This window comes from Corvus cornix, chromosome 6 (genome assembly GCF_000738735.6).
Source record: "Corvus cornix cornix isolate S_Up_H32 chromosome 6, ASM73873v5, whole genome shotgun sequence".
NCBI lineage: Eukaryota > Metazoa > Chordata > Aves > Passeriformes > Corvidae > Corvus > Corvus cornix.
Genome location: NC_046336.1, coordinates 22,901,728 through 22,927,930, shown reverse-complemented (window position 1 = coordinate 22,927,930; position 26,203 = coordinate 22,901,728). Strand labels below are relative to the sequence as shown.

Genomic DNA, 26,203 nt, shown 5'->3' with positions numbered 1-26,203 from the left:
TGTGAAAAAGAAAGGGAAACACTTCAAATTGTGGCTGCACTGCACTTACTAACCTTAACAGTGTTCATCTGAGAGGGGAGTTTACATTGAAATAAGAGAAAGACACAGAAGCACACACATGAAGTTTTGAGCTGAATGACCAGAATCCTGAGTAATGTCTGATAAATCATGAAAAGCACAAGCATCTAGAAATGTATTGTAAAGTGGTATGTTTGAGAATGCATAGCACTAGTAGATAAAGCAGACCATATATACAGTCTCTGTTGACATTTATTGACTTTTTAAATAAGAAAACATGACTGACATTCATCATTTTTTGAGCAAAACCTGTTAGACAGTAAAAGCTGCAGCCGGTGACTGGTATGTGAAGAGTTTAGATGGTCAGTAGATTAAGGAATGATCAGAATGCTAAGCAGAAATACCATGAAAAGATCTGAGCATATGTATTTGATAAAAATATCATGATTTTATAGAGGCATCTAGATCAATATGCACCACACTTCCTTTAGTTACTTGACAAGTTGAACGCCAAATATTCAACTGAATACTGGACAGAATTTTGTATTTATTATTTTTGATTTATTAGGACAGACTAGTTGGAGCTAGGTTTTTTGGGTTCTTTATACTTGTTCCAATGAAATGGATATTTCTTTCAAAATAAGCAGGCAAAAGATTTGCCATTTTTATTGTGTCCTCTGAAGGAAGAACCATGCAAAGATCCTTTTTAAAGAATCCCATTCACAGTGGATCTGTTTTCGTTTACAGTGCTATTGACATGGTATGTTCTGAATTACCTCATGTCAGAAATCTGGATGTTTTAACTTTTGCTCATTTCATTGTTTTCCTTACTGAAACAGTTTGTCTCTGTAGTAGCTTTGGATTTTTTATCACCATTTTTGTTTACTTTGTAAGAAGCTGGAGTACTTTTAGTAAATAGATCATTATGTCAGTATTAGGGTGGAAAAAAATAGGTACTGTGGAGAATTTAAATTATATAGAATCACAGTTGAAATCAACTGTGTGCATCTGTGCCAATTCTTCATATTTGAAATATTTTCATACTTTTTCATATTTCTCAAATTCATTTTGAAGATGCTAAATATATATGGGAGAGGAGGGATTAGTCCATCTTTGTTGATAGACTATGGGTCCTGATAAGCTTTTGATTCTTTGTAAAAGACTTCTTTTTCAGCATCACAATCATGTAATATGGATTCCCACTGGTGTATTAAACCATTGTCACATCTGGTATGTGTACCAATGATAACTATTACTTAACGAAACCCTCAGTCCTCCTAAATACCTATCAGTAATAAAAATGTCTAAATTCCTAAATCATGGGACTTTCTAGAGTTTGTTTTTGAAGAATTAAAAAACCCCTGAAATAGTAATAATGTATTAGTTTTGAGGTTTTTCATAAAGAAGAGATTAATGCAGAAGTTAGACATTTCTGTTGACCCAATAAATTTAATTAAATATCTTTCTACTAACCAACTCTTCTGCAGAAACCAAAAGATATCCACTGTGTTGGCTTTACTTTAAGTCTCAGCGCATGAAAAAAAATCGGTGCTTATAAAAAGAAAAGTGAAGAGAAGGGTTAGTGAAACAAACAGAGGAAGTTATAAATCTTTAAATTATATACAGGACAGATTGGAACAATATAAGCTCTTCAAGTTTTCTTAAATAATGTACTTAATAACTCTGTATGTGTGAGTAGGAAATCTGTTTTCAATTTCTTTTACTTCTAAGCAAAAATATAAATTATGTTAAAGGAAGGTTTTTTTGGTGGGAGTTTTCAACCAAAAATGAGCGCAAGTATCTTATCAGAAAATATTCTTTGAAAGCCAGGAGGTTTTGTTGCAGTCACTGTTCAGGACATTGCCTTGCACTAAGAAAAGAAGGATGGATTATGTCCAACTCCAAATCAGAGTATAAAATGAAACCACAGTCCAGATGCCTTTTAACACTTCAAAAAAAATTTAGTCCTGATGCCCAAATGCCAGAGTATTTGGCAGCCAAATGTTTTATTGTCACTGGAGTAGATTGTTGTGAGTCCCTCAGTGAGAGTCGTAACAGGAGTGTACCAAAGGCATCTGCTTTTAGAGGAGCTTTTTGTAGCAGATAACCTCTGGAGGTATCTTATAGCATGAATTATGTTGTAATTTTTTGATACTCTGATAATTTCATCTACAATACAATATTTTGGGTTGCACAGACATATTTTAAAATGTGAACTCTAATTAATGACGGAGAAGAATCCATATTAAGTGAAATCAGCCAGGGAGATAATAAGTTTTCTGCACAGGATTGCAGTGTATCAGCAGAGCATTCAGGAAGATACCCAGCTATAGGTAACAGCACTGGATTTGTACAAATGACTTCCCTGCAATCAGGAATTATTTCTGCTATCAGAAGCAAAGCATAAACTATTCAGATGGAAAGTTCAATTTCTTAATTAGTAATAGATGGAGACATTTGAAGAAAATAGTACCCGTTGTTTAAAATCAGTCGTCTTGGAAAATGTGCACAGACAGTATAGGGAATATTAACTGCTATTTATCATTTCTTTGTGAGTTTTTGATGCTAGATGGGTTTACAGTCAGGAAAAGCATTAAATAGCACTAGACAGCAAGAACTTCCCAATATGTTAGTGTAATGTAGTGTACCAAACAGTCTGTTCAGAATTTACATCAAGTAAACTACTAAGATTTTAAACATCTCTTCAGAATCTGAAGCTTCCTGAGGTTTTCCATTTACATTGCTATTTTATATATAACAATGCAATAAGACGTATCTGTACACCTCTGGCAACTCAGGCAACTGGCCATCAGGGAAACAGGGGAAGAGTCCTTCTGGTGGGGGCAGTGTAGACATGGTTCTCCCCAGTACCCAGCATGCTGCAAACTCCGCCAGGTTGCAAAGCTCCCAGAGGAAACCTCCTAAGGACTCCTTGGCCCAAGGAAAAAGGCTGACCTGATGTATTTCATGTCTTGTTTTCTGGTACTGTGCTTACTATCTCATAAAACAGGAAAGCTTTAATTCGTGCTTTTGTGTTTTTAAGTGTTTGCAGTTCAAGGGCTCTGTGCTCTGTACATTTGCTGCACCTAAAACCTGTGTTGAAAAAAAAAAAAGCAAGGTGAAACTTTGAATAGCAAGTTTAGCAATAAACATTCAAAATATTGAGTCCTACGGTAAATACAAACCAGCATGGCCAGAGTCTCCTATAAACTTCTATAAAATGAAACAGTTGAAATTTTAGACTGTTGCTATTTCTAAAATTGCATTTGAGTCCTGGTGATGTCATTAAGTACTCATGCAAAAGGAGTTACCACATTTCAAAATAAATGTTTGTGATAATAGTAAACAATGAATTTTTGTTGCAAAGTGCTCTCCTTCTAGGATTTATGGTAGGAAAAAGATTTATTTTCTTGCTGCTTATGGCCTATAATTGGCAAGCTTTGCACTGCCTTCCTTGGCATAGAAGTCTGCTTCAACTATAGAAAAATATTGAATCATTTTAGGGAGATTTGCTGTCATAACCCAAAAATTTAAACAGTAAATCTTAATAGAGGAGTTACAGATACTGAGAAAGATGTGCAAAATAAAGAAATATGATTTTGAAAGGGACTGGTTAATACAGTGCATAAACATATATATAACTGATGCTACTTATTGTTAGATCTGTAATACAACATGGGCAAATGGCTTTACAGGTGAGACTGTGTATGTATATATTTGCAGTTGCAAAAAACCTTTTGGAATTGATATTTTCCTTCTCTGACTTCATGGAATGGGATCTAGAGAAACATCAAGAAGAGACTAATGCTTTTTTTTTCCCAATAAATTATCATTTCCGTTTCTGCTTTCTTGCTTCCTTGTTTTACCTTCTTTGAAAGATTAACTGTGATTTTTCTGTAACAGGCACATAGTTGTCTGTGGTCACATAACACTTGAAAGCGTGTCGAACTTCCTGAAGGACTTCCTGCACAAGGATAGGGATGATGTCAATGTAGAAATCGTCTTTCTGCATAAGTGAGTAATCTTTCAAGATTGGTCTTATCATCTGTTACTAAAACTCATCAAGTTAAGCTGTATCTTCTGGGAGGACAGAGAATCCAATATGTCTTGAGAAAGGGTTTTTTTCTGCGTTTTTCATAACTCCCTACTAAGTACGTGTGTTTCAAGCAGATAGACTTCAGACCCAGTTGTATCGTCTGGGAGGTAGATAGCTAAATGCATAGTCGAAGTGGGGCTTGGGTTATGAAATAAAAAATACTGAAATGCACATACAGGCATCAGAGATTTTTTTTAGTGGTAAATATTCCTAGGGAAACTACCAAAATGAGTAAAATCAGTAAAACTAATGAGAAACACTGTATGTTGTACAAACTTATGGTATCTGAAAATACCTTTTCACCCTAGATTTCTCTAGGAGGAATTCTTATTTCAAATTGCGGAGTATTTATAAAATGAAAAATGTCGGTGCAGATTTAGTTTTAATATAAGTGAGATATTTTACAATATATTGATAGAAATTAAATTCTTGTCATGGTGATAATCAGTACTGCTCTATATTACATTATATATACATACCTGCGCATCCATAGTATCTTGCCATTTTCGGATGTGGAATTTGGAAAGGTGTCTTAAGGTGGTTGGTGTTTCTTGCAGGGTCTACATGATGTGTAACACAATATCAAACAGCCACGTCTAGGGGAGGAACTACTAGAAAAATCCGTGTGATAGGAGACAGTATCTTTTCTGCTCTTTAATGGCAGCTGTTTAGAAGAGTTGCAAGTTATAAATCAGTAATATTTTTGCATTCAGCAACGTGTTCTGCACTTTTTGTCAAAGAAAATGATCGAAAAGTTACGGAATAATTTGTGATGATTTAACAGTGGAAGCTGAAAACTAAGAATCAGCAGCAGTTGCACAATTTTTTCATCTAGTCCTTTCAATTTGAGCTAGAGATTATATCCTCAAGTGACTACATCATTTTTTTTGCATTCCCTCTCTATGTAATAACAATTGACAGTGACAAAAAATTGGAGATCAAGATTTCCACAGTGAAAATGTGTGGTGATAGGAATCAGGAAACCGCATATTCACATGAAAGGTGTTTAGCACCTTGCTACTTGTTTGTGCCTGTAGCAATTAAATCCTTTCCATTTTAATGAGTGACACTAGAAAAGATATTTACAAGGTTGGTGCCACATTATGTAATTGACTGTAATCCATTTAATGTTTCTTTCGTTTCTGGAAAAATGAAATGAGACAGAAGGTCGTGGCATCATTATCTTTGTTTTACTTGTAGCTCATACAGGCCACAGGGTCCCTGTCTGGTTTCTTTTTCTGGTTTTTAGTGATACTGCATTAAACTCTTTCATTCAACACAGTCAGCCGTTGTGGGAATGGTGGGGACACGCAGAGAATGATTATGGTACTATATAATTTCTGTGTAGAATTCTGGGAAAGGATGTTTTCAAAACAAGGTGGGCCTGAAGCACTGCAGATAGAAGTAAGGCAGTGACAGCAATGTAGTGTTTATCTTTTAACTAAGGCACACTGTTTCCACACCACAGAAAAAGCATCAGCAGAAGTCTGAATATCTAGAATAGATAAATAGGTGGGTTTGTAAATGCAGGAAATGGAGCAGTTATGGAAACTGACTTGTCGTTTGCTCTTGTGTTTTCTTCCTCTTTCCAATGCAGTATCTCCCCTAACCTTGAGCTGGAAGCTCTTTTTAAACGACACTTCACTCAGGTGGAATTTTATCAGGGTTCAGTCCTTAATCCCCATGACCTGGCGAGAGTGAAGGTAACAGCTCTGTTGTTCTGATCTCCTGCTAATTGACTTTGTCTAAGTGCTCCTTGCATTATTTGGAAAAAAAACCGCACTAAAGCCCTTCCTCGTGTAACCCCAAAATAATGTTTTTCCATCTCTATTATCTTAAGTAATAGATTATATCTGTCCTTGTAAACGTTTTTTTTCCATTTCTTTAGATCTTCAAAGCTACAGCAGCGGTGACTTAAGATACATTGTCTGCCATTCCATTGAACTCTTTATGAATTTTTCATTGATGTTTCTTCAAAAGTGTATTTTACATTAATGTTTGATATAGCAAGATATTGTCTTACAGTAATTGCTTAAAATGCTGTTGTCTTAACTTATCAGAACAGCTAAAAAAATATTTTTTCACCTTCCAAACCCTTTTTCTGTTGTCTAGAATCCTGAAAGAAAAATGCAACTTAAAATTTTTGGTAGATAAAGTTAAATAGTTTTATTTATTTAAATATTTATTATTTAGAATTTCTAAATGGTAAATTATTTATTCTCTTAAAGCATGAAGCTTAAAAAAAAAGAAAATTAAAAATCAAGTTTTCAGATACATCATTAACTTTTTTGTTTCTTTTTCTTCCCAATGGAATGTAAACTGCCTACTTAAGCCAGGAATATTTTAGTACAATATTACTAACACTTTCTGGGGTACTAATCATGTCTTTCGTCTATTTTGACTGCAGGAATTGCTTAAGATTTTGTAGCTCAATGCATACTGTTTCAGTTCATCAGAACATGTTCTAATTATGACCATAAAAGTGTCTGTGTTCTTTTTTCCACCCTTTGTGTTGATATTCGGTTGTATACACTGGAAGATACTTTTGTCATCTGCTTTGAGTTCTGTAAAGCTCAGGTTTGTGTGAATCTAGAGGTCCTGTGAATAGATCAGTTGTCCTCTTGCTTTCTAAATCTGGTGCTCAGATTCTAAATCAGTTCAGCCACCTCATCCTGTCTCGAATAGGAAAGTATTTATATTCCCAAGCAAAGCTGCAGGACTAGCGGAAGCACTGTACTGATGTAACAGGAGCTTCTCATGGATTTAGAAGTCTAAATTCCAGTATCTGGTTAAAAAAGATTAACATTACCATCTTTGTGGCTCAACTGATACAAAGTAAGAGTTGTTAATTGAACTATTGACCTGCTCTGATTACTTTAAGCAAGTTTCAAGAAATTCTCTGTGTACATGAGAGTGGTTGTAATCACTGGCATGATCTCCCGTTAGCCTAGAAACATTTTTGATTAGCAATATTGAGAAATGACACACTCATGCAGCCAGTGCTGGATTCCTTGATACTTTATGAGGAAAAAAGAGCTGGAAAGAGATGTTGCTATATATGTTTCCTTTTTCTTTGGTGTCTCAGATAGAGTCAGCAGATGCGTGCCTAATCCTTGCCAATAAATACTGCGCTGACCCAGATGCTGAAGATGCCTCCAATATTATGAGGTAAACTCGATCGTTTTAAATAGCTTTTTGGTTCTTAACTGTGATTAGCTAATTTCATATCTGATCTGTTGCACTTAAAGAACATTGTAGGTTGTTTTGGTTTTTTTTTTAGAGGACAAATTAAAAGATCCTCACAAAAGTCCAGAGGTGAGAATACCCTGAATTCCTACCTCAGCTGTTTAGTCTATCTGCTTTAGAGTGTGTCAAAAGAGACACTTAGAGCACAGACTTTGGTACTCTTAGTCATTTTGCAGGACCTCGGGTTTGAGTATTCCTAGCTGAACACAGAGAGGAAAAGGAATGCAGTTGGGTTGTTGCAACAATACATGACAAGAGCGTGTGCACTGCACTGGCTGCTGTCAGAGGTGGGGCAGAAGCACCTTCAGCACTTCATTCCCCACTGCTGCTTGGTGGATTTGCTCCTACAAGTAATGCACTCAGGGGACACCAAAGTATGCAAGGGAGTTGTCTCCTGTCTCCATCCTGCTTTTTTTACGCTGAAGACCAGTCATTGCTTGGTTTGATTGACAAGGCATTTACCATATTAGGGACTACCAGATCTCCTCCTGCTTTCCTCCTTACAGTCTCTGAAGGAAGGAGATGAAACAGTCAGTCAGTAGATGGCAGCTAGAGTTACAACAAACCTAAGCCATTCCATTTTTGTTTTGTTCATACAATCCTAGTTTTAATGGGACCAGCCTCCTGTGTAAAATTAAAATCTCAGTCAGTGATTGATTAAAAGTTCTCTAGTATTGGATTAGCCGGTGCTATAAGCAAATTTTCCTGGCTTGTCAGATGTTTGCATGCTGTGTATTGAAGGAAGGGGAGAAATAAAAAATGCTACTAAAATTGCTCTTCTGGAAAACTACCGCTGTGTGCAAGAGATGTAGTTATCTGAGAAAGACACAAGGCTAAAATATACCTAGTTTCATTTTACAAACATGGGTTGAGTTGCAATGCAAGAAACTTTGACAGTGATTGTGTAAATACATTAAAAATATTTCAGCAGCAGATTGGTGCATTCTTAATACATTCTCATGTAATAAAATTTCATGTAATAAAATGCAAAAATTTTAATGTGAGAGTGGAATTCTCTTGTGTTTTCTCACAATATAATTCAAAAAAATGAATGTTTAATTAAGCAATTCAGCAAAAAATGGAAAATTAGAAGAAAGACCTGTTAAAATAATGCAAATTTTTCTTATTTCCTGTTCTAGCTTTGTTATACTTAAAAGCACAAGCGAAACGAGTGGTTTTCAAGATACGTGCTACAAAACACCAATGTGAACATTATGGCATTCGGTCTTATGAGACTGATGATTCCATAATAAGTCAGATATTTTTTCATTGTTTTATCGTCTTTTTCTACCTTTAGTTTTTATATACAAATTTTTTTTTGAGCTGTTCATCTCTTTAATTTTGCTTAATTTTTTTTTAATAGCACATTATCAATTCATGCATTTCGCAAACATTTTTCTTTCCAGTCACTTAAAATCTGTACACAGTTGAGTATATCTTAGATTCATTGAGTAACTTAGAATGTAGAAAATGTTTAGATTATGAAAGTAGCCCCATATTTTATGAATTCAGCATTCAGATACCAGTTTTTATATTGATCTTTGGATTAATCCATAAAAATTATGATTAATTTGTATGTGTAACTTAAAAGCATTATTCAAAGTGTTTAGATATGATGAATGTCTAGCAGCCATAAATAAATAATATGCGATGGGGCAGAAAGAAAGTAATTTTTTCAGACATTTATCGTTAGGAAACTTGATCAATTATGTTGACTGAAAGACGCAAAGATAATCATTGAGCATTATGGCATAATTCCAACTGTATTGTTTTCCTAACAGAATGAGTATCTGAACAGACCTGCCAAAACAAGTCTCTTTTTCTGCAAACTCTGTAAGAGCAAACCATTCAACTGAATAATTCCTGAGGTTTATTGCTCTCTAGTCCTGGCCATTAATTCTTACCTCAGTTTGACTATATGTAAATATTGCATAGGTCTGCCATCAATCAGTTTGCTTTACAGGCAGATGAATAGGGGGGTACAGTTTTAATTGTGGGACTTGACAACACAGTAAAGCAGAGGTATTTGGATGCATTATCCAAATACCCTATCAGTCATAAGTTATTTTAATAGGTTTTCCTTTTCGTTTTAGAGTTATTTCAATAAAGAATTATCATCCGAAGATAAGGATTATCACTCAGATGTTGCAGTACCACAATAAGGTAATGTGATGGCCAGTGTTTCTTCTCAGAGTTTTTCGCTACATTACATTCACTCATACATAATTTTTCTAGTTCCATTAACAGCAAGCATTTTTCTTTCCAAACTAAAACATCTTCATAAACCTTGGCATGTAATCTAGTTACTAAGTAATTTAGTTTTATTTATATATGCAAGGGACTCTATCAAAATCTTGACATTTATTAATTGCCTAGGATCTAATTCTCAAAGCTGCAGTGTCCATAGTTGCTATTGATTCCAGATGACCTTTCACCACTTAGTTTCTATAAGTTTTGCTCTAATTGTCACATTGGAGGTTATTGTGATTTTTGATTCTGGCGTGACAATGAAGACCTGAAATTTTCAAGCAGCAGCTCCAAACTAAGTAAAATTACACGGTTTTTTATATAAAACATAGCTCAGTTGTTGAACTTGGTACTAAAAATATTGTTAAGTTAAAAATTACAATCCACTTTGGAAAGGAATATGAAAAAAATTTTTGCCAGTAAATTTGTGACCTTTAAACACAATGAAGTAAATTTATTCAATTCTGAGATGTGGAAGTCCATGAACTCCTGACTAACAGGATTAGGAGGAATATATCAGATAACACAGTACTCACATGTGCTTCTTTTATTATTTCTGAAAGAATCAACCACTGCCCGCTGTTTGAGAAAAAGCTTGACTGTGTAAACCTTCATTCAATAAAATACACAATAAATCTGGTACTAAGAAGGTTTGATAACAACTCCGTAACCTGTTGCTAGAACAAGAGCAACTACTGTTGCTTCTTATGTCCTCTTCCTGTATGTTACGGAAGAAACCTGTCTTTTTATAGACTAAAACCAAGGTGTTTCTCTGCTTTATAAAGGTTCAGAGGAGATTTTTTAAATCCTGCAGTTTGTTTGGTATTCCAATGATTGTCTCTTCAAGAACAGCTTTTATCAATGTGCTGAACTGCGGTATTAATTTAGGAAGGGAACCAAGGATGAAAGACTGTGTTTCCTTGTATCTATGCAAATGTAGAAGTTACATGTCAGAGAAAATCCAGCAGTTATGCCAATAGCTGAACAATATTAATTTTTTTATATATATTTAAGTAATATATATATAAATATATATATTTATATTAAAATATATATATTTTATATTTTATTTATTTTTTACCTAAATGATCAGTTTCAATAATGCAGGTGTGTCTTGCTCAGTTGTTTTCTTCATTCTATCCTTATAAATGGCATTCTTAGAAAAAAGTTTGGATTTTCACTGTCAAGTACTCTGCTTCATGGTGGAAGAAATGAAATAGAAAAGACAGAAGATGTTGTATACCTTTTTAGATTATAGTATCCTTTAAAGGTTGCAGCTTCACATAAGTTGTAATCTAAGTTGTATTCGCTTCCTGTATATTATGTATGTTCCTTATTAGACAGTAGGTCAAAATGCTCTAAAAGGAACATGCAGAAGGTAAGGAGAGATTTACAATATTCTGCTTGTTCAGGTGTGAGGATGGACCTGACAGTGTCACAGCCAGCATGTCCTGAGAAATGTGAGATTTTATCTCTAGTTAGGTAAGAGTGGAACGTTTCTTAGCATAGAATTAAGCTCTGAAACACTTGAAGTGCTTCTGCCTACTCAGAAAAAGTCAAGGCATTGATAGAGAAAATCACTGCTATCTTCTCCAACTGCATTTGAGGAGGTATTTCTGGTTCTTCACCTGTGGGATATTTTGTTTGTTTGTTTTCCAGGCCCATCTACTAAATATCCCAAGCTGGAACTGGAAAGAAGGGGATGATGCAATCTGTCTTGCTGAGCTGAAGCTGGGTTTCATAGCCCAGAGCTGCCTGGCACCGGGCCTTTCAACAATGTTAGCCAACCTCTTCTCTATGAGGTCATTCATAAAGGTAATGCCTTGTCTCATTAAAACCTATTCGTCTGCAATTCAGGTTGTCAGAAACTGGAGTAGAGAACATGACTCAAATGTTGAACAGATAGAAAGACATTGATAGATTTTTGTAACACACAAAAAAAGCCCCACCAACACACACTTCCGTGCAACAGTTTTTTGCTGAAAATTGGGCAATAAGCCAGGTTCTGTCAAGTTATGGTTTTATTTTTATTCAGCACATATCTGGCCTTTACACCTTTTCCAAACCATCATCCATTTCCAGGGAGATATTTCTGGCATTTTGTGTTTTTGCTTGATTTTAGATAAACCACATGTTTATCTATGAGAAAAGTTGCTGCTGTTAAAACAAAAATATGATTTATGTAAGTCCCATATAGCAACAAAGTGCCCAGAAGAAGGGACTGGTCATTTTGGTCTTTTACATCAGGTAACTAGTGGACCTCTGACTGTAAGTAAATAAGGAACATGTGTTAGCACTGAAGCCCAAACTTCCCACAACATCATTGATGTATTTGTTTCTCCTCAGTCTAAGAGCTCTTTTGGAATTAGATTGCAAAATTTTAACCCAGTTATTCCTAGACTTCTGTGGCAGCTGTACTGGTTCACTGGACCAAGGCCTCAATTGCAGCAATCAGTGCATCCTTCCTGGTGCCTTTCTGGGGCACTGATCCCAAACATAAAGGGTGGGCAGTTTCCAATGTCAGGGTTGTTATTAATGGGGTGGGAAACACTGGAGTAAAAGGTAGGCCATGGTCCACTTCAAGTCCATTGTGCAAGTAAGCAAAAAATAAAAATACCCTAATGTCCTCAGATGGCAAAGCCAGGACTGTTCTCTTAGAGATGTATATGTGGGTGCAGGACAGTGAGTGTTTATTTGCTTCTTATAAAATCCTGACACTATTATAAAGGTATCCTTAGAAGACAGCAGGCAAATATTTGTCAAAATATTTCATACTATTGCATTTAATAAAAAAAAGCCAGTTTTCAATATGGAAACAACTCTGGGCTCTGCACTTTACTGCCTGCAGTTACAATATCTTCATCTTTATTCATCTTTATTCATGTTCTGAAAAAAAACCCCAACTGAAAGAAACAGAAAAAAGAAAGTAATTTTACTTCAGCAAACCTGGAAACTATCTGTGACTCATCAGCATATGGCCAGTTGGATATTAATCCTTTCTACCTATATCCCAGAAGAAAACTGTATCTCTTGTGAACATCATTCTCCTTTCCAGCCAGTTTGGTCTCTCTCACTTTTGTCTGCTGTGGTAATTCAAGACTTGCAGGAGTCTCAAACATTTGTAACAGTCACACTAAGGTATGCAAATTACTGAGGCAGCCTGGTGTATGAACTTGGTTTTGGCATCAGAGTACATGTGAAAACTTTTCTCGCCTTCTGTCTTTCCAAAATCAGAAGGGGTGATCTTTCTCCTAAGGCAATCCAAATATATGGGTATCCTCAGAAGCCTCAGTCTTAATTCAAGTTATTTTAATACTGATTTTAAACAGTGAGAAAATGGAGAGATTCACAAAATGATAAAGTGTAAAAATGACTGACTATGGGGGAGCCGTACTAGAAACACACACATTTATGGCCTGGATTTTTAGCTAAAAACATTTAAAGAAGTCAAAACCTGGAAAAGTACAGGTACTGTGTTTCCAGAAGACATATCTAACTACTTCTGTCATTATCTTAGCCACCTACATTTTTTTATTTTGTAAGATATTCTTATAATAGTTTGTCCTGGTTTGAAAGACAGTTGTCTGCTAAGGAAAGGCAGGAGACCCCTTGGAATGGCGGATGCGACCCCCCTTCCCTCCAAGTTATTATAATTCCAGAATCAAGGGGCTTTTAGGCAAAGATGTGGGAAATAGGAATAACAGTTCTTTACTATTATATATCTATATGTGTATAACAAGGCAAACAAACAACAACTATGGCAGTAACAGCAAACAATCACAAACCCAGTGCCAGCCTTCTCGGCTGTCGGGCCCTTTCCCCTCGGGTGCAGTTCCGCTCGCAGCCGGCAGGGGCGCTGGCGGCTCCCGGTGAGCGGGGCAGGTGTGATGGTTCCCCCGCGGCTGCAGGGGGCGCTCCGGAGCGAGCTCGGGGAGCACGCGGCACCGGTGCCCTGGGATCCCGGGAAGGGATGGGACAAAGGCTTCACAAACCCCTGGGCAGCCGATCCCGGTGTCCGGCTGGACCCTCAGGAACAGCAGGCTGGAACAGCAGGCTGGAACGGCAGGGATGAGCACAAATCCCGGGTGGCAGACCAGGTGTATCCAAACGGGGAACCCCCCGGGGGTTGGGGCAGGCAGGGCGAGCACGGCTACAACGCAGCGAAGGCTCAAAGCAACGGCGGGGCAGGGCGGCCACAGCCCGGCTCCCAGCGGGGCAGGGAAGGAGAGCTTTGGAATCCCGGGGCTTCTCCAGCAGAAGGAAAAGCAGCCGAAGAAAGAAGCCTCTCTCTCTGTCCAAACACCGGGACTGACTGACTGCACACCCAGGTGAAACAAAAGAGTAGCCAGATGCACCCCACCTCAATGGCTAGATCTTTTTTTTTTTCTTAAATACCCAGCCATTTGTCCCCCTAGCAACATGCATGCGGAAAATTCCTTTAACAGGAAAAAAAACAACAAAAAAAAAAAACCCAAAAAACCAAAGACAAAAGCAAAACAAAACAACCAAAAAACCAAAAAAAAAAAACCAAAAAACCCCAAAAAAACAAACCAGGAGGGGTCCCAAAACCCCAACATAGTTCCAGTACAGTTACAGATTGGATCTCATTGATAAACAGTTTTAAGGTGAAGGCTCAGCTTTGCAAGGCATTACTCAAATTACATCTGAGTATTTCTCTGTACACAGAATGAGCATAAAAATAGCAATGAATTTGATTTGGAGGAAGCTGTCATTGTCAATTTTGCTCTTGTGTCTGATTGTATATAGTTACAAACAGAGTAGTGTGAAGACCTACCTTGACTTGTGTGACTTCAAATGTCATCTTCACATGGCACTGGTAGGAAAAAATGCCATAATATAGTGCATTAAAATTGCAATACTCGGTTAGTACTGGTTAAAAGTATGTTTTCCACTTAACTAGGAGTGAATTTTCTAGGCAAGTTAAATGTTCATCTTCACTTCCAAAGATCTCTGACTAATTTAAAATCTGAAGCCAAATAAATTAAAAGAATTGAGACACATTTCTTTATGTGAATCCACCTCTTTTGGTGATAACAAAAGGTTTGTTTATTTAGCCGAAAGGATGTTCTTTCTCATGTCTGTCTCACTCTAAAAGCTTGAAAAAGAAAACTTACTGAATAGTGGCTATGAATCAGCAGTGCATTGTAGGAGAGCAGCTACATTGGTTAGAAAAGCTAAAGAGGACTCTATTGAAGAGAAATATGTCCATTCCCTAAAAGAGCCTTCATCCCTTTTCATTAAGAACATTGAATTTTAATACTGTCAGACCTTCATAAATTCCTTGGGTAACCATTATTAGTGGAGTCTCTCAACAGTCAGGAGTTCGCCAGGAAAAAGTACGGAAACTTCTGTATTTTTTAATGAAAGTTTGAAATGTGTGTTTGTTCCGCCTCCATAGTGTGATTAGAAAGTGATTTAATGTGACATAAATGTTTGGTCAGTCAAACACAAACAAACATGATTGACGGTGACATTGCACACATTTAACTCATTATGCGTTACTTTACGGCAAAATTATTTGTGTAAACAGTCTGCTCAGTGTTAGAAGTAAAACAAACTAAGAAACCTCAAAATATTGTATTTATTCCTAATATTTTCCTTTTGGTTTTAGCAATGTAGCATCATATTGAATCTTTTATACTCTTTTTGGCACCAAACTGAACAAAAATGAAATCAGCTTGAAGAGATTAATGTTCTGTAAACACTTAAAGACAAATAGATTGCACCAAACTATATGCTAAGGGAAAAAGCCTCACCAAAATTTACACCTGTAAAGTGTATTTTAATAGTCCAGTCTTCTTATAGCATGGACTGTTACCATTGTATTAGAAAAGGAATTTGGACTCTCTATTAACTTGCGCAGTCTCAGAAAAAGATGAAAATACTGCACTGTACTGCAATTTCTGTATTGTTTGGATTAACAACTGCATACCGGAAGTCTATCCATATGAAAAACATTGCAAAAAGCAGATAAATGGAATAATAGAGGTGATCAAATTTTGTCCCTGTATACAATCCTACAAGCCAATATAAGTTAGTATTGTTGTGTAAATTAATAAAATGTGGAATGTGGTACTCGAGTGTAACACAAGTCCACAGCCAAATTAGTTTTGTCTTTGCTCTGTAGGTAAGACAGCCAGTACACCTCATTCCAGATCTGAAAATTATCTAGAGCTGTCTCTATTATCCTCTAAGCTATTTTGAGAGCAGGAATGTTTTGTGGGCTCTTTTGGCAGCTTTTGCACACATCTACACATATGCAATACCCACTTGACGTTCCTTTCTAGTCCAGGCTGAGAGACATAATAAAGCCACACAGATTTACATTGTTTGGGTGCTTTCCTACACTGATGGAACACATCAACTTTTTGCTATTTATTTTTGACCACCTAGGCAGCCTTGGACTGTTTTAAAGTGTGGCACTCAGTATGAACAGCGAATTCCTTGACATATAGAAGGGTTTTAAAAGGGGGGTGAGAAGGAAATGCAATGTCTCAATTTATTGTGAGGTTCTTCAGGAAGCTGCATAAACTGATTACATGATCCTCCTCACAGGACCTAGACCAAATATTAAATGTAGCTTTTTACCAAATACATTTCTCTTCAAAGATCATGTGAAGATCTTCCTGACTGTAATGTTTTTAATCATTGATTCTAGGAATTAGAACCTGTAAAACCTGTCGTGGTTTAAAACTGTTTGCTGTGTACACCTAGTATCAGTTCTTGTGATAAGAGTATATTTGCCTTGGGCTAAAGTCTACCATGGGACTGCATTTTCAGTCAATCATTTGAACAGATCAACACCAGTCTATCTTTTGCCTCATAACTGGATAGAAATCTTGCCCTGTTTTGTAAATTGGAAACTCTTAGAAGTAGAGCCTGTATGCTTTTTGGTTCAAATCCATCAAGGCCAGCATCTAAAAAAGAATTAGATATCATTATATTTCAAGAATACTCTCTCTGCCTTGACACACTACAAAATTCTGCATTAGAATTAATGAGGAAAGGTGCATAAATCTCATTTGAAATTAGAACTAATACTAATTAGCATATTTGATGTTTTATAAAATATACTCTTTTTGTACAAATTTTAAAAATCATCCTTGCATACAGAAAGCTGTGGAAATAGTTGACTGAGACTGTAAAGCCTTCATAGTACTAAGGATATTTGTTAGCTTTGATTTCAGCAGACAATGGAGTTGAGTAGAGAGGTAGTTGATAATTTGTAATACTTAAGGAAATACAATTGTAAGACTGTAAATGTAAGAAGCTTCACTCTGTGATACGACCATAAGAACTGCTTTCAGCCAGTTACTTCTCTGTCAGCTTTAGATATCCATATGTAAAGGCATAACAAAAGTAGACACTTACACAAGCAATTTGGGTGGACTGAAAGGGCGTTATAGGTGAATGGGAGGAAATGTTTAAACTATGTTGCTTTCAATATACACTTCCTTTTCAACTGCCAATCAAGAATATTAAAGATCATATTGAGTTAGGACAAGGGATTATGGCTTTAACCATAAAGGCAGAAGGCAGGATTGGATTAGATGTTAGGATGAAACTGTTTATTGTGAGGGTGGTGAGGCACTGGAACAGGTTGCCCAGAGAAGTTGTGGTTGCCTTATACCTGGAAGTGTCCAAGGCCAATTGGATGGGGCTCTGAGCTACCTGGTCTAGTGGAAGGTGTCCCTGCCCACAGCAGGGGGATTGGAATGAGACAGTCTTTCAGGTCCCTTCCAACCCAAACCATTCTATTATTCTATGGGTACTTTCTTTTCACTCTTACCTGTGTTAGAGAAATACAATGCTGCGGAGAAGAGAATTGTAACATTAAACATTCTCAAAGGCTTTGTCTTGTTTTGTGCTCTTTCCGTGGTGGTGATGACCTGATCTTATTCAATGCTAAGGAGCAGACTTTACATCTGCTTTCACTGTGCTATAAAGGAATTTAAATTTTGTTACTTCCTTAATATTTTTAAAGACACTCCGCTGTCCTTTCCCTTGCAAAATGCAATGAAAAATCCTAGGTCACACTGCAACTCTAGCATTTGTTCTCTGCTTTGATGGTGATACTTAGATCTTGGCAGAAGAGATTATATGGCATGATCTGGTTCAGATACACTCAATCTCTTTCATGTAACTATTTATGTCATTACACTGAAAAACAAATGCTATGGGCAAGATAGATCATTTGGAGCTACGGAGCTCCTGGTAATTACACTGCTGGGTGTAGGGCTGGGTGTATTAAAGGTTTTCATTTTCTCCTGACAATACTAATGGTTGTGCTTGCAAGAGCTACATAATTTTATCATATCTCTGTCACCATGTCTCACTAGGAATTGATTATATTATGTAAATATATTTTCTGATAACAATATTGTATCTATATACAAGATAGAGGAGAGCAGAGGAGTATCATGGCTTAAAAAAAGATACAGATGAAAATTACATTTCTTCTCTTGGGATGCGCTATGTAATTTTCCAGCTATTCTTCATATAGGCTATTGAAGCAGTGGGTAATTTATTTTATGACTATCCAGGAGACAGAATTGCAGTGTGACTTAGTCATGGAGAGATAATAATCTAGTTTACAGTACTAGAGAGGAATCTGGAAGATATAGATTCAAGTTCTTGTGGTAGTATGGCAGATTCTGGATCAGGTCCAACAGTAACCTAAACTTTAAAATATCATCACAAAGGCTTAAAGTAGTCAAGAGCATAATGACTCCTAAGGCATTTTTCCTCACTTTAAGCATTTTGAAATTAGTATGTTATTGACATGGATTATGGATGGAGCTGATCTGTGGAACCTTACTCTCTTAAAACTTAGAGTAAGGACTCAAGAAAATAGAAACAAAACACTGAATACTGATGGTTCTTAATAGTAATTTCATTTCTAGCAGATTGGCAGGTACTGCCTTTCAAAAGATACCAGGCAGGTGACCATCTGTCTCTTTGAAATCACAGAGAAAATGTCATGGTTCAGGTGGAGATAAAACGGAAAGGTCATCTTTAGTTGACAGTTATGATCATCTTATAATAACATAGCATCCCAAATATCAGCAATTCTTTAAACTCAATAATCAACAATTCATGGTATCCTAACAGAGCATATCTTAAATACTCCAATCACTTAATGAAGTTTAATTTAGTCCTAATTGATATCTTGAGATACTTGAGCTTGATCACTGCTTTGCAAATGTTTGGTTTTTTCCAGTCCTTTCTTGGTCCTTGACTAAGGGTGAGTATTTAACTATAGATCTGATCTGGAGTTCCTCCCTCCAAATCAAAACCATCTGCCTAAAGAAAAGAAAGCAAGGGAAGAAAGTAGAAAGGGAGACACGTAATGTATTTGTATATTTCTTCCAGCCCCAGGTGGTGTCAATCTAAGAAAAAGCCACAAAATAGACCATAAGTTACAAACATGCCCTTGCTATCATTACTCTTATTTTTTTACTAAGCCTGCACTTTATCTCTCTTCTGTATATAGAGTTGCTGATCAGCAACATTTGCAAGCTTCCTATAGATAAAAGGGTTATAAAAAATGTGATATGGCTTCTCTGTGTGTGGTGGGGAATAACACAATGCAAATCCCTTTTACCATCCCACATGGCCTCTGAATGGTGGAACAATTTCTATGGAAGAAATTTCTCCTGATTGTTTGCAGCCCACTTGTGAGGCTCTATATGATTTGGAACATCTCCATATTGCAATTTATTCTTGCAGTTGTTTACATCTCCAGAGCTAAAGTAACTGATTATTTGGCAGCCTGTCAACAGGGGAAGGGAATAAAACAACAAAAAAACAACCAAAAAACCAAAACCAACCAACCAAAAAAACCCCAAACCACTAAACCACACAAAACACCCCAAAGAAAACAAAAAAAGAGGAAAAAAATCATTTTAACTTACATTTCACCAGGTTTCTTAACAAGTTTCCAATCCTCCTGTTCTTTAGAGCATTTTTTTGAAAGAGTGCCTTTTGACAAGTTTAACATGAGTAAAAGATTGATTGAATCCCAAATTAATACTCAGCCTGTAGGATAAAAATGCAAACTTATCTAAAATACTATAGAAAGTCCTGTCAAAATAGCTCTGGAATACTGAAATTTGAAAACTTGAAATTTTTTGATCCAAGAAAATCATAGACTCACAGAATATCTTGAGTTTGAAGGGACCGACAAGGATCATTGAGTCCAGCTCCTGGGCCTGCACAGGACATCCCCAAGAGTCACACCCTGTGCCTGAGAGCATTGTCCAAACACTGCTTGAACTCTGCCAGGCTGGTGCTGTGACCACTTCCCTGGGGAGCTGTTCCAGTGCCCAACCACCCTCTGGGTGAAGAAGCTTTTCCTGGTATCCAACCTAAACCTCCCTGGCTCAGCTTCAGGCCATTTCCTTGGGTCCTGTCAGCAGAGATCAGTGCCTGTCCCTCCTCTTCCCCTCACAAGGAAGCTGTAACTGCAACGGGGTCTCCCCTCAGTCTCCTCCAGGATGAGCAGGCCAAGTGGTCTCAGCCGCTCCTCATTTGGCTTCCCCTCAAGACCCTTCACCACCTTCATTGTCCTCCTCTGGATGCTCTCTAACAGTTTAAAGTCTTTTTTTATATTGTGGTGCTGCAAACTTCCCCCAGGACTTGAGTGAGGTCGCCCCAGAGCAGAGCAGGACAGTCCCATCCCTTGCCCAGCTGGCAATGCCTCCCCAACAAAGGCTGAGAAAGCTGGGGCTGTTCAGCCTGAAGAAGAGAAGGTTGTGTGGAGACCTCGTAGCAATCTTCCAGTATCTGAAGGGGGCTACAGGGAAACCAGAGAGGGATTCTTTTTATGAACTGTAGTGATAGGACAACAAGTAGTAGGTAAGAACTGAAAGAAATTTAGGCTAGATATTAGGAAGAAATTCTTTACTGTGAGAGTGGTTAAACACTGAGACAGGTTGCCCAGGGAGGTTGTGGATGCCCCAGTTCAGGCAGTGTTCAAGGCCAAATTGGATAAGGCCTTAAGCAACCTGGGCTAGTGGGAGGTGTCCTTCCCCTGGCGGGGAGGTTTGAGATTAGGTGATCTTTAAGGTCCCTTCCAACCCTTTACATTCTGTGATTCTGCTGTTTTAAAAAAGAGGAAATCGCGAAACTTTTTTCCTCATGCTCTCTATGAACCTGCTTTCACCGCATGCTCAATGTGCTTGACGAGAATTCAGTGCATGATTTTTGCATAGGATACTTGATTTACTGACTACAGGGATTGGGTTTTGGGGTTTTTTTTCAGCATTCTAGAAAGCCCCTTAAAAATAAGCGATGCTAATTGCCATAACAGTGTACTGACTTATGTGATAAAATCTGAATCGTGTTTAAGCAGTTGTTTGTACATTTTAAAGAAGGCTGTCACTTTTACTCAGAACTCTGCATCTGTTTCTTTGGTTTTAGATTGAGGAGGATACGTGGCAGAAATACTACCTGGAAGGAGTTGCAAATGAAATGTATACGGAATATCTGTCTAGTGCCTTTGTTGGTTTGTCCTTCCCTGCAGTTTGTGAGTAAGTAGAAATACATTTAATATACAGAAGTAGTTCCCTTCTTGCAAGAGAAATCTAATTTTTTAGCAGGAGACCTTTTCACTCTGCTAAAGTCCTAATATTGCTATATCAGATGGTGTCTAATAAAATAAACATTAAAGCAATCACTGCATGGAAGTATCTGAAACACTGTAATGCCTGGTTTCAGTAGAGATTTGTAATTAAGTGATTGTAAATAAAAGCATAAATGTTTTTGGTATTGAACAAACTCATCATCAATCGCTTTAAATTGAGTTATTTACTCAAAAGCAGTATCCTGTTATTTTTTCTAATGATTCCTATTCTTTGAATAGTGGTGGTCAGTATCAGCATCTTGGCTTGTGTTCCATTCCAAGAAAACCATTAATTCAACAGATGTCGTGGAGTCATATAAGCAGTGTGGCACCCAGAGCTCTGTGGAAGTGGTTGCAAACCACTTGCAACAAGTGAAATATGTCAGAGAAGATATGTCAATTCAGTTGAAAGAAGCATAGAGTACATAACCATAGCAGAAGCCATGCAATAACTTCATTTCTGGAGACTGAAAAATGCCTATATTTATCCCAGAATGGGTCTGTGTATGAGAGATTTGTATGCATAAGGTTTGTTTGATGAATACTTTGGCCACATAATCAGGTTAGTTTGGCACTCTCGTATTTCCTCATTGGTTGGCATTGCTCTTCATTCCAGTCATACTGGAAGGTCACCACAAGGGCTGTGGACAACTTTTGCTAGGGGCTGTGGAAATGCTTAAAAAGAAACAGACCCTACTTTGATGAGCTTGGTGTCAAACTAGTTAATGTAGAAAAACTTCTGTAGACTCCATTCTTACAGGAGGAAATAGATGAAGAAGTAAAATACCATCTTCTTATGTAAAGGAGGATGAGTATGCTTTTGCTCCTAACTTCTCGCACCTTTCCCAATTTTTACAGGAGCATAAACATGGCATCAGAATGAGGGGAAAACAACTGTTAGACAAATATTATCCATTTAGAAATTGTCTGGGATGTAGCTATGACAGAGCCCAGTGTTCAATTTCCTGGTAAAATTAAGGGTATCTCACTCCATCCTTCTACTGTGTCAGCCAAACTGTGTCAAGTTTACTGAGGGGAAAAGTTTTTTACTATAGCTACAAAAATTTATGTGGATTTCTTGAAACAGGAAATCTCATATTTCAGAAATGTATATTCAGAATGAATTGTAGTTCGTACTGTTAGCACTAGCTACAGTCATGAAAATTAAATCTCCGTGCCAAACAATTTCCAAATGTGTCAAGTTTCTATATGAGTTTCTAGGAAGATTTGACTGAGACTGTATTTGACATGAAGCTGGAATTCATTTATCTGTGCTGGTAGAATGGAGATAATCAATAAAGAAAGGGTGCTTATTGAGATTTAGAAAGATTTCTAAACTTTGGAGCTCTCCTCAAGCAGTTGGGTATCTGAAACATTAGCAAACTGTGTTTGCTAGTTTAAGTAAAACAAGAAGTTTTATCTCAAAATTTCCGGCATACTAATAGCTCTATTAAGAGCACATTGAAAATTAAAATTAAGTGTTACTTATTAATGAGTTTGGTGCATAGGTATTTTCATTACTGTAAGAATTGACTGCTCAATTTCCAGAAGAAGCAGAGCAAAAAGTCTATTGCATTGGTTTGTGAAGGGGAAATTGAAGCAGCGGACAAGCTTAGTGTATTCAGCTACCCGTAAAATATACAGACTTTGAGAACGGATTTTGTAGTGTAGCTTTTAAATTCATCCAGTCAATGACATTTTAAAAGTCTGAAATTAAATGAAATGTTCTGCTTCCTCAGGTTATTTGTCATAAATGCAAGTCTAGGAATGTGATTCTTTTGTAAATAGGCTGCCAGACAGTCTGGATAACAAAGAGCATGCTGAGACAGTGAGGATGGGAAACTCAATATTGCTGAAGAATTTCAAGCTTTTGATGTCAACACTAGGGGGAAGAATTAGATGGAAACAGAAGTTAATATCAGTCTGCCAGTTCTATTTATAACTCCGTGTGTGTACTGTGTAAACATATTCCAACCAATATATTTTCAATATGTGAATGTAATTCCTAACATTCTGTGCCCTTGGATATTGCTGGACCAGCTGTGGATGATGTTGATTGAAGATAAACTAACCAAACTGTCCCGCACTAGTGCTGAGTCTTGTAATATTTAGTAACGTAAGGCTAAATACCCCAAAATTTTCCTAATGACGCCAGCGCATCTCTAGATTGACACTTGACCTACCAGTGGGAACAGCCACCTGTACATGTGTGATGTTGGTAGTGAAAAGGGACTGACTCTTGGCCTCTTCTCTTCCTGCAGACTGGTGTTTGCGAAACTAAAGCTGTTAATGATAGCCATAGAGTACAAGTCGGAAAAACGCGAAAGCAGGTACGTCCAATGCCTCCAACTTTGGAAGTTCTGGAATGCACTGTCAAGAATTTTGCCTGCTTTTTTTTCAGAATGAACATAGCTATTCTTTGAAACATTTCAGAATATATTTAGCATGCCATTGCATTGCAGCATTTCATGTAGTACTGAAAGGCACTTATTTCTGCCCTCTTCCTCCCTGAAATTAATCCAAGTCAGAAAGTTTAGTAGAAGGTGCAGTAGTACTTATGTCCCATCTCCAGAAGTGATTCTACTTATGGAAAAGCTTACAATATTTTTGTCTGTAGTGTATCTCTTTTAATCAAAGGTCCAGCTTACTCTACTGAAACCAGAAAAGTGGAAATCAGATGCAATATCAAAATTCATTATGGCTATGTGTATTCTCAAAATACAAATTTAATTTAAATTAATTTGGGAGAACCAATTTAGATAGGATACAGGAGAAAAAAATATAGGGTAAACATAATATTTAAATGGTATCTGTTCTGACAAAACTTACATGAATAACATAATGAAACTGGAAAAAGTTAATTTAGCCTTGAAATTACCGATTGGCTGGCTACTTTCTTAATCAAAAAGAAAAAAAAAAGTCATTATTTAGTAAAGATTCGCAGATGGGAAAAGAAGTGTTTCTTGCATTTTTTTTTGTACAAAAGTTCATAGAAACCTGATTGAATATTGGAGTCAATCTTCCATCAACTTGTCCATCAGTGCTTTAAATGATATTCATTTTTAGGTAACAAAAACTTATAAATGTTCTCTGCAACATGTGGAGGGTCACATAATAAAAATATGACAATAATGACTTTGAGAGGAATTTGATTTTCCTCTTTCAAAATTATCTTTTGTACTGCTGTAGTAAACCTGGAGTGAAACATACTAGTTCAACTTCTTTGTGGCTACTAATTACCTTTTAGTGGCTAAAGGGCACTTTTGAGGGCAATTGCTTCTTCTCACAGGAGAACCAATTCTGTCAATTGAACTCATTCTGCAGTTTCTGGGGTTTTGAAAGTTTTATACTTATTATTAACTTTCATAATTTCTCTTTATTAAAAGAATCTATAAAACCTGTGCTAGACATTTGATGTGGAAAAAGCAGTGTTACAACTATTTAGGAGTATTTCCATGCCCTATGGTTGATTTTGCTGGATTCTTCCCTGTGTTATAAAATGAAATGTGAAGCGGTGTAGGTACTATTGGTATCATTTTTGTTCACACTGTGCTGATTAAGAAATCCTTATTTTTTTAATATCAGATTTTTATGCTGTATTCAGCTCCTTTGGACTCTTAAAATACTTTTCCATTGAATGACCTCATTCTGCATTAGCTAATGTAAAGCAAACAATCTATTCTTCTGTCTCTGAACAATTTAATCTCTTGCTAGAAAAAGGAAAAATATGATAGTAACAGCAGTGGAACAATTTACCAGGTTTTGTGTCTTCAATATTAAGAAATATTTGGTTTCTGTTTTTCTCCTAACAATTATTGGCCAACTTTATGGTGCCATTACTTCAGTTGTCATTTACTTACATAAGAGCTAATATTGCAGTCTTTTGCAGTAATAACAGATTGTTCTTGGCTTCCATATCATTCTTTGCATTAACTTCAGTGGGAGTTGGATTGAGTTCTTAATCAAAAGGTGGTGCAAAGGATCCCACAAAAAGTAACACAGTGTGATACAATCATGTACTTCTTACTTAAAGCCATGTAGGTAACAGTTTGCAGTCAATTAATTTAGTAGGGGAAAAAAAAGGAGCCTAAAATTGCAGGAAGCAATACTAACAAAGGGATATTAACAGCTGGATTTGGTGAATATGTATGTAACAAGAGGAGGGCATATAAGGTAGATAGTCACATTTTCTTATAACCCTGATCCACAGTAATATCTACTGGTTTTATTAACCAATGATAATTTTATAGTCATTCTTGGATCAATTACAGAGCTACCTGCAGCATATCTTTACTGTTCTACTTGTTTTTGTTCTCTTAAACCCAAATATGTTAACTACATATTTGTGGTTTTCTGATCCTTTAGTCCAACCAGAAAGGTAATGCAGCAAAACCTCAGTTTCTCACCTCCTAAGTATACTTGCATCTCCATGCATCTTATTAAATGAAAAGATGGGGAATTAAAGTTAGAATAACATAGTTTAGAAGCACACTCTCTTTTTGAACCATGTAAATTTGTCATTTGTCAATTATGTTTGTTGATGCTGACATTGGAAATATTTTATTACGCTCATATCTAAATTTCTTCCTGGTAATTCTTCATGAAGGTGAAGTGGGAACTGACTATGCATATTCTTTTAAGCTTTCAGACTTTATGGGAGTGACTAAAAGTAGATACATGCTTATTTATTTTATAATTACACTTTGCATTCATATTTTGTAAAACTATTGAGAAGTTTTATATCATTTAAAATTTAGAGAAACAATAGGAAATAAAACGAAAAATTTAGAACATTATCTAGGCAGCACCCTTTTATTAAGAGCTAATACTTCCTACCATGGCTGAGACAGATCTAGGAACAGTATTTTCAGAAGCAGAGGAAATTTTCAAAGCATTCTTTCTACTTAAAAGATGAGAAGATCTTACTCCCAACATGTTATTAGTCATAATAA

At 36.6% G+C, this 26,203-nt stretch overlaps 1 protein-coding gene across 50 annotated transcripts in view; it reads left to right on the top strand.

Annotated features, from left to right (window-relative positions):
- KCNMA1 (potassium calcium-activated channel subfamily M alpha 1) overlaps positions 1-26,203 on the top strand; it is a 438,676-nt gene that overhangs the window by 296,290 nt on the left and 116,183 nt on the right. For all 50 annotated transcript variants that reach the window (XM_039554286.1, XM_039554284.1, XM_039554283.1 and 47 more), the window contains 7 exons: positions 3,922-4,032; positions 5,712-5,817; positions 7,200-7,282; positions 9,454-9,523; positions 11,267-11,422; positions 21,050-21,159; positions 23,513-23,581. In XM_039554286.1, coding sequence (XP_039410220.1) covers positions 3,922-4,032; positions 5,712-5,817; positions 7,200-7,282; positions 9,454-9,523; positions 11,267-11,422; positions 21,050-21,159; positions 23,513-23,581 — 705 coding nt within the window. The remainder of the gene's footprint in view (positions 1-3,921; positions 4,033-5,711; positions 5,818-7,199; positions 7,283-9,453; positions 9,524-11,266; positions 11,423-21,049; positions 21,160-23,512; positions 23,582-26,203) is intronic.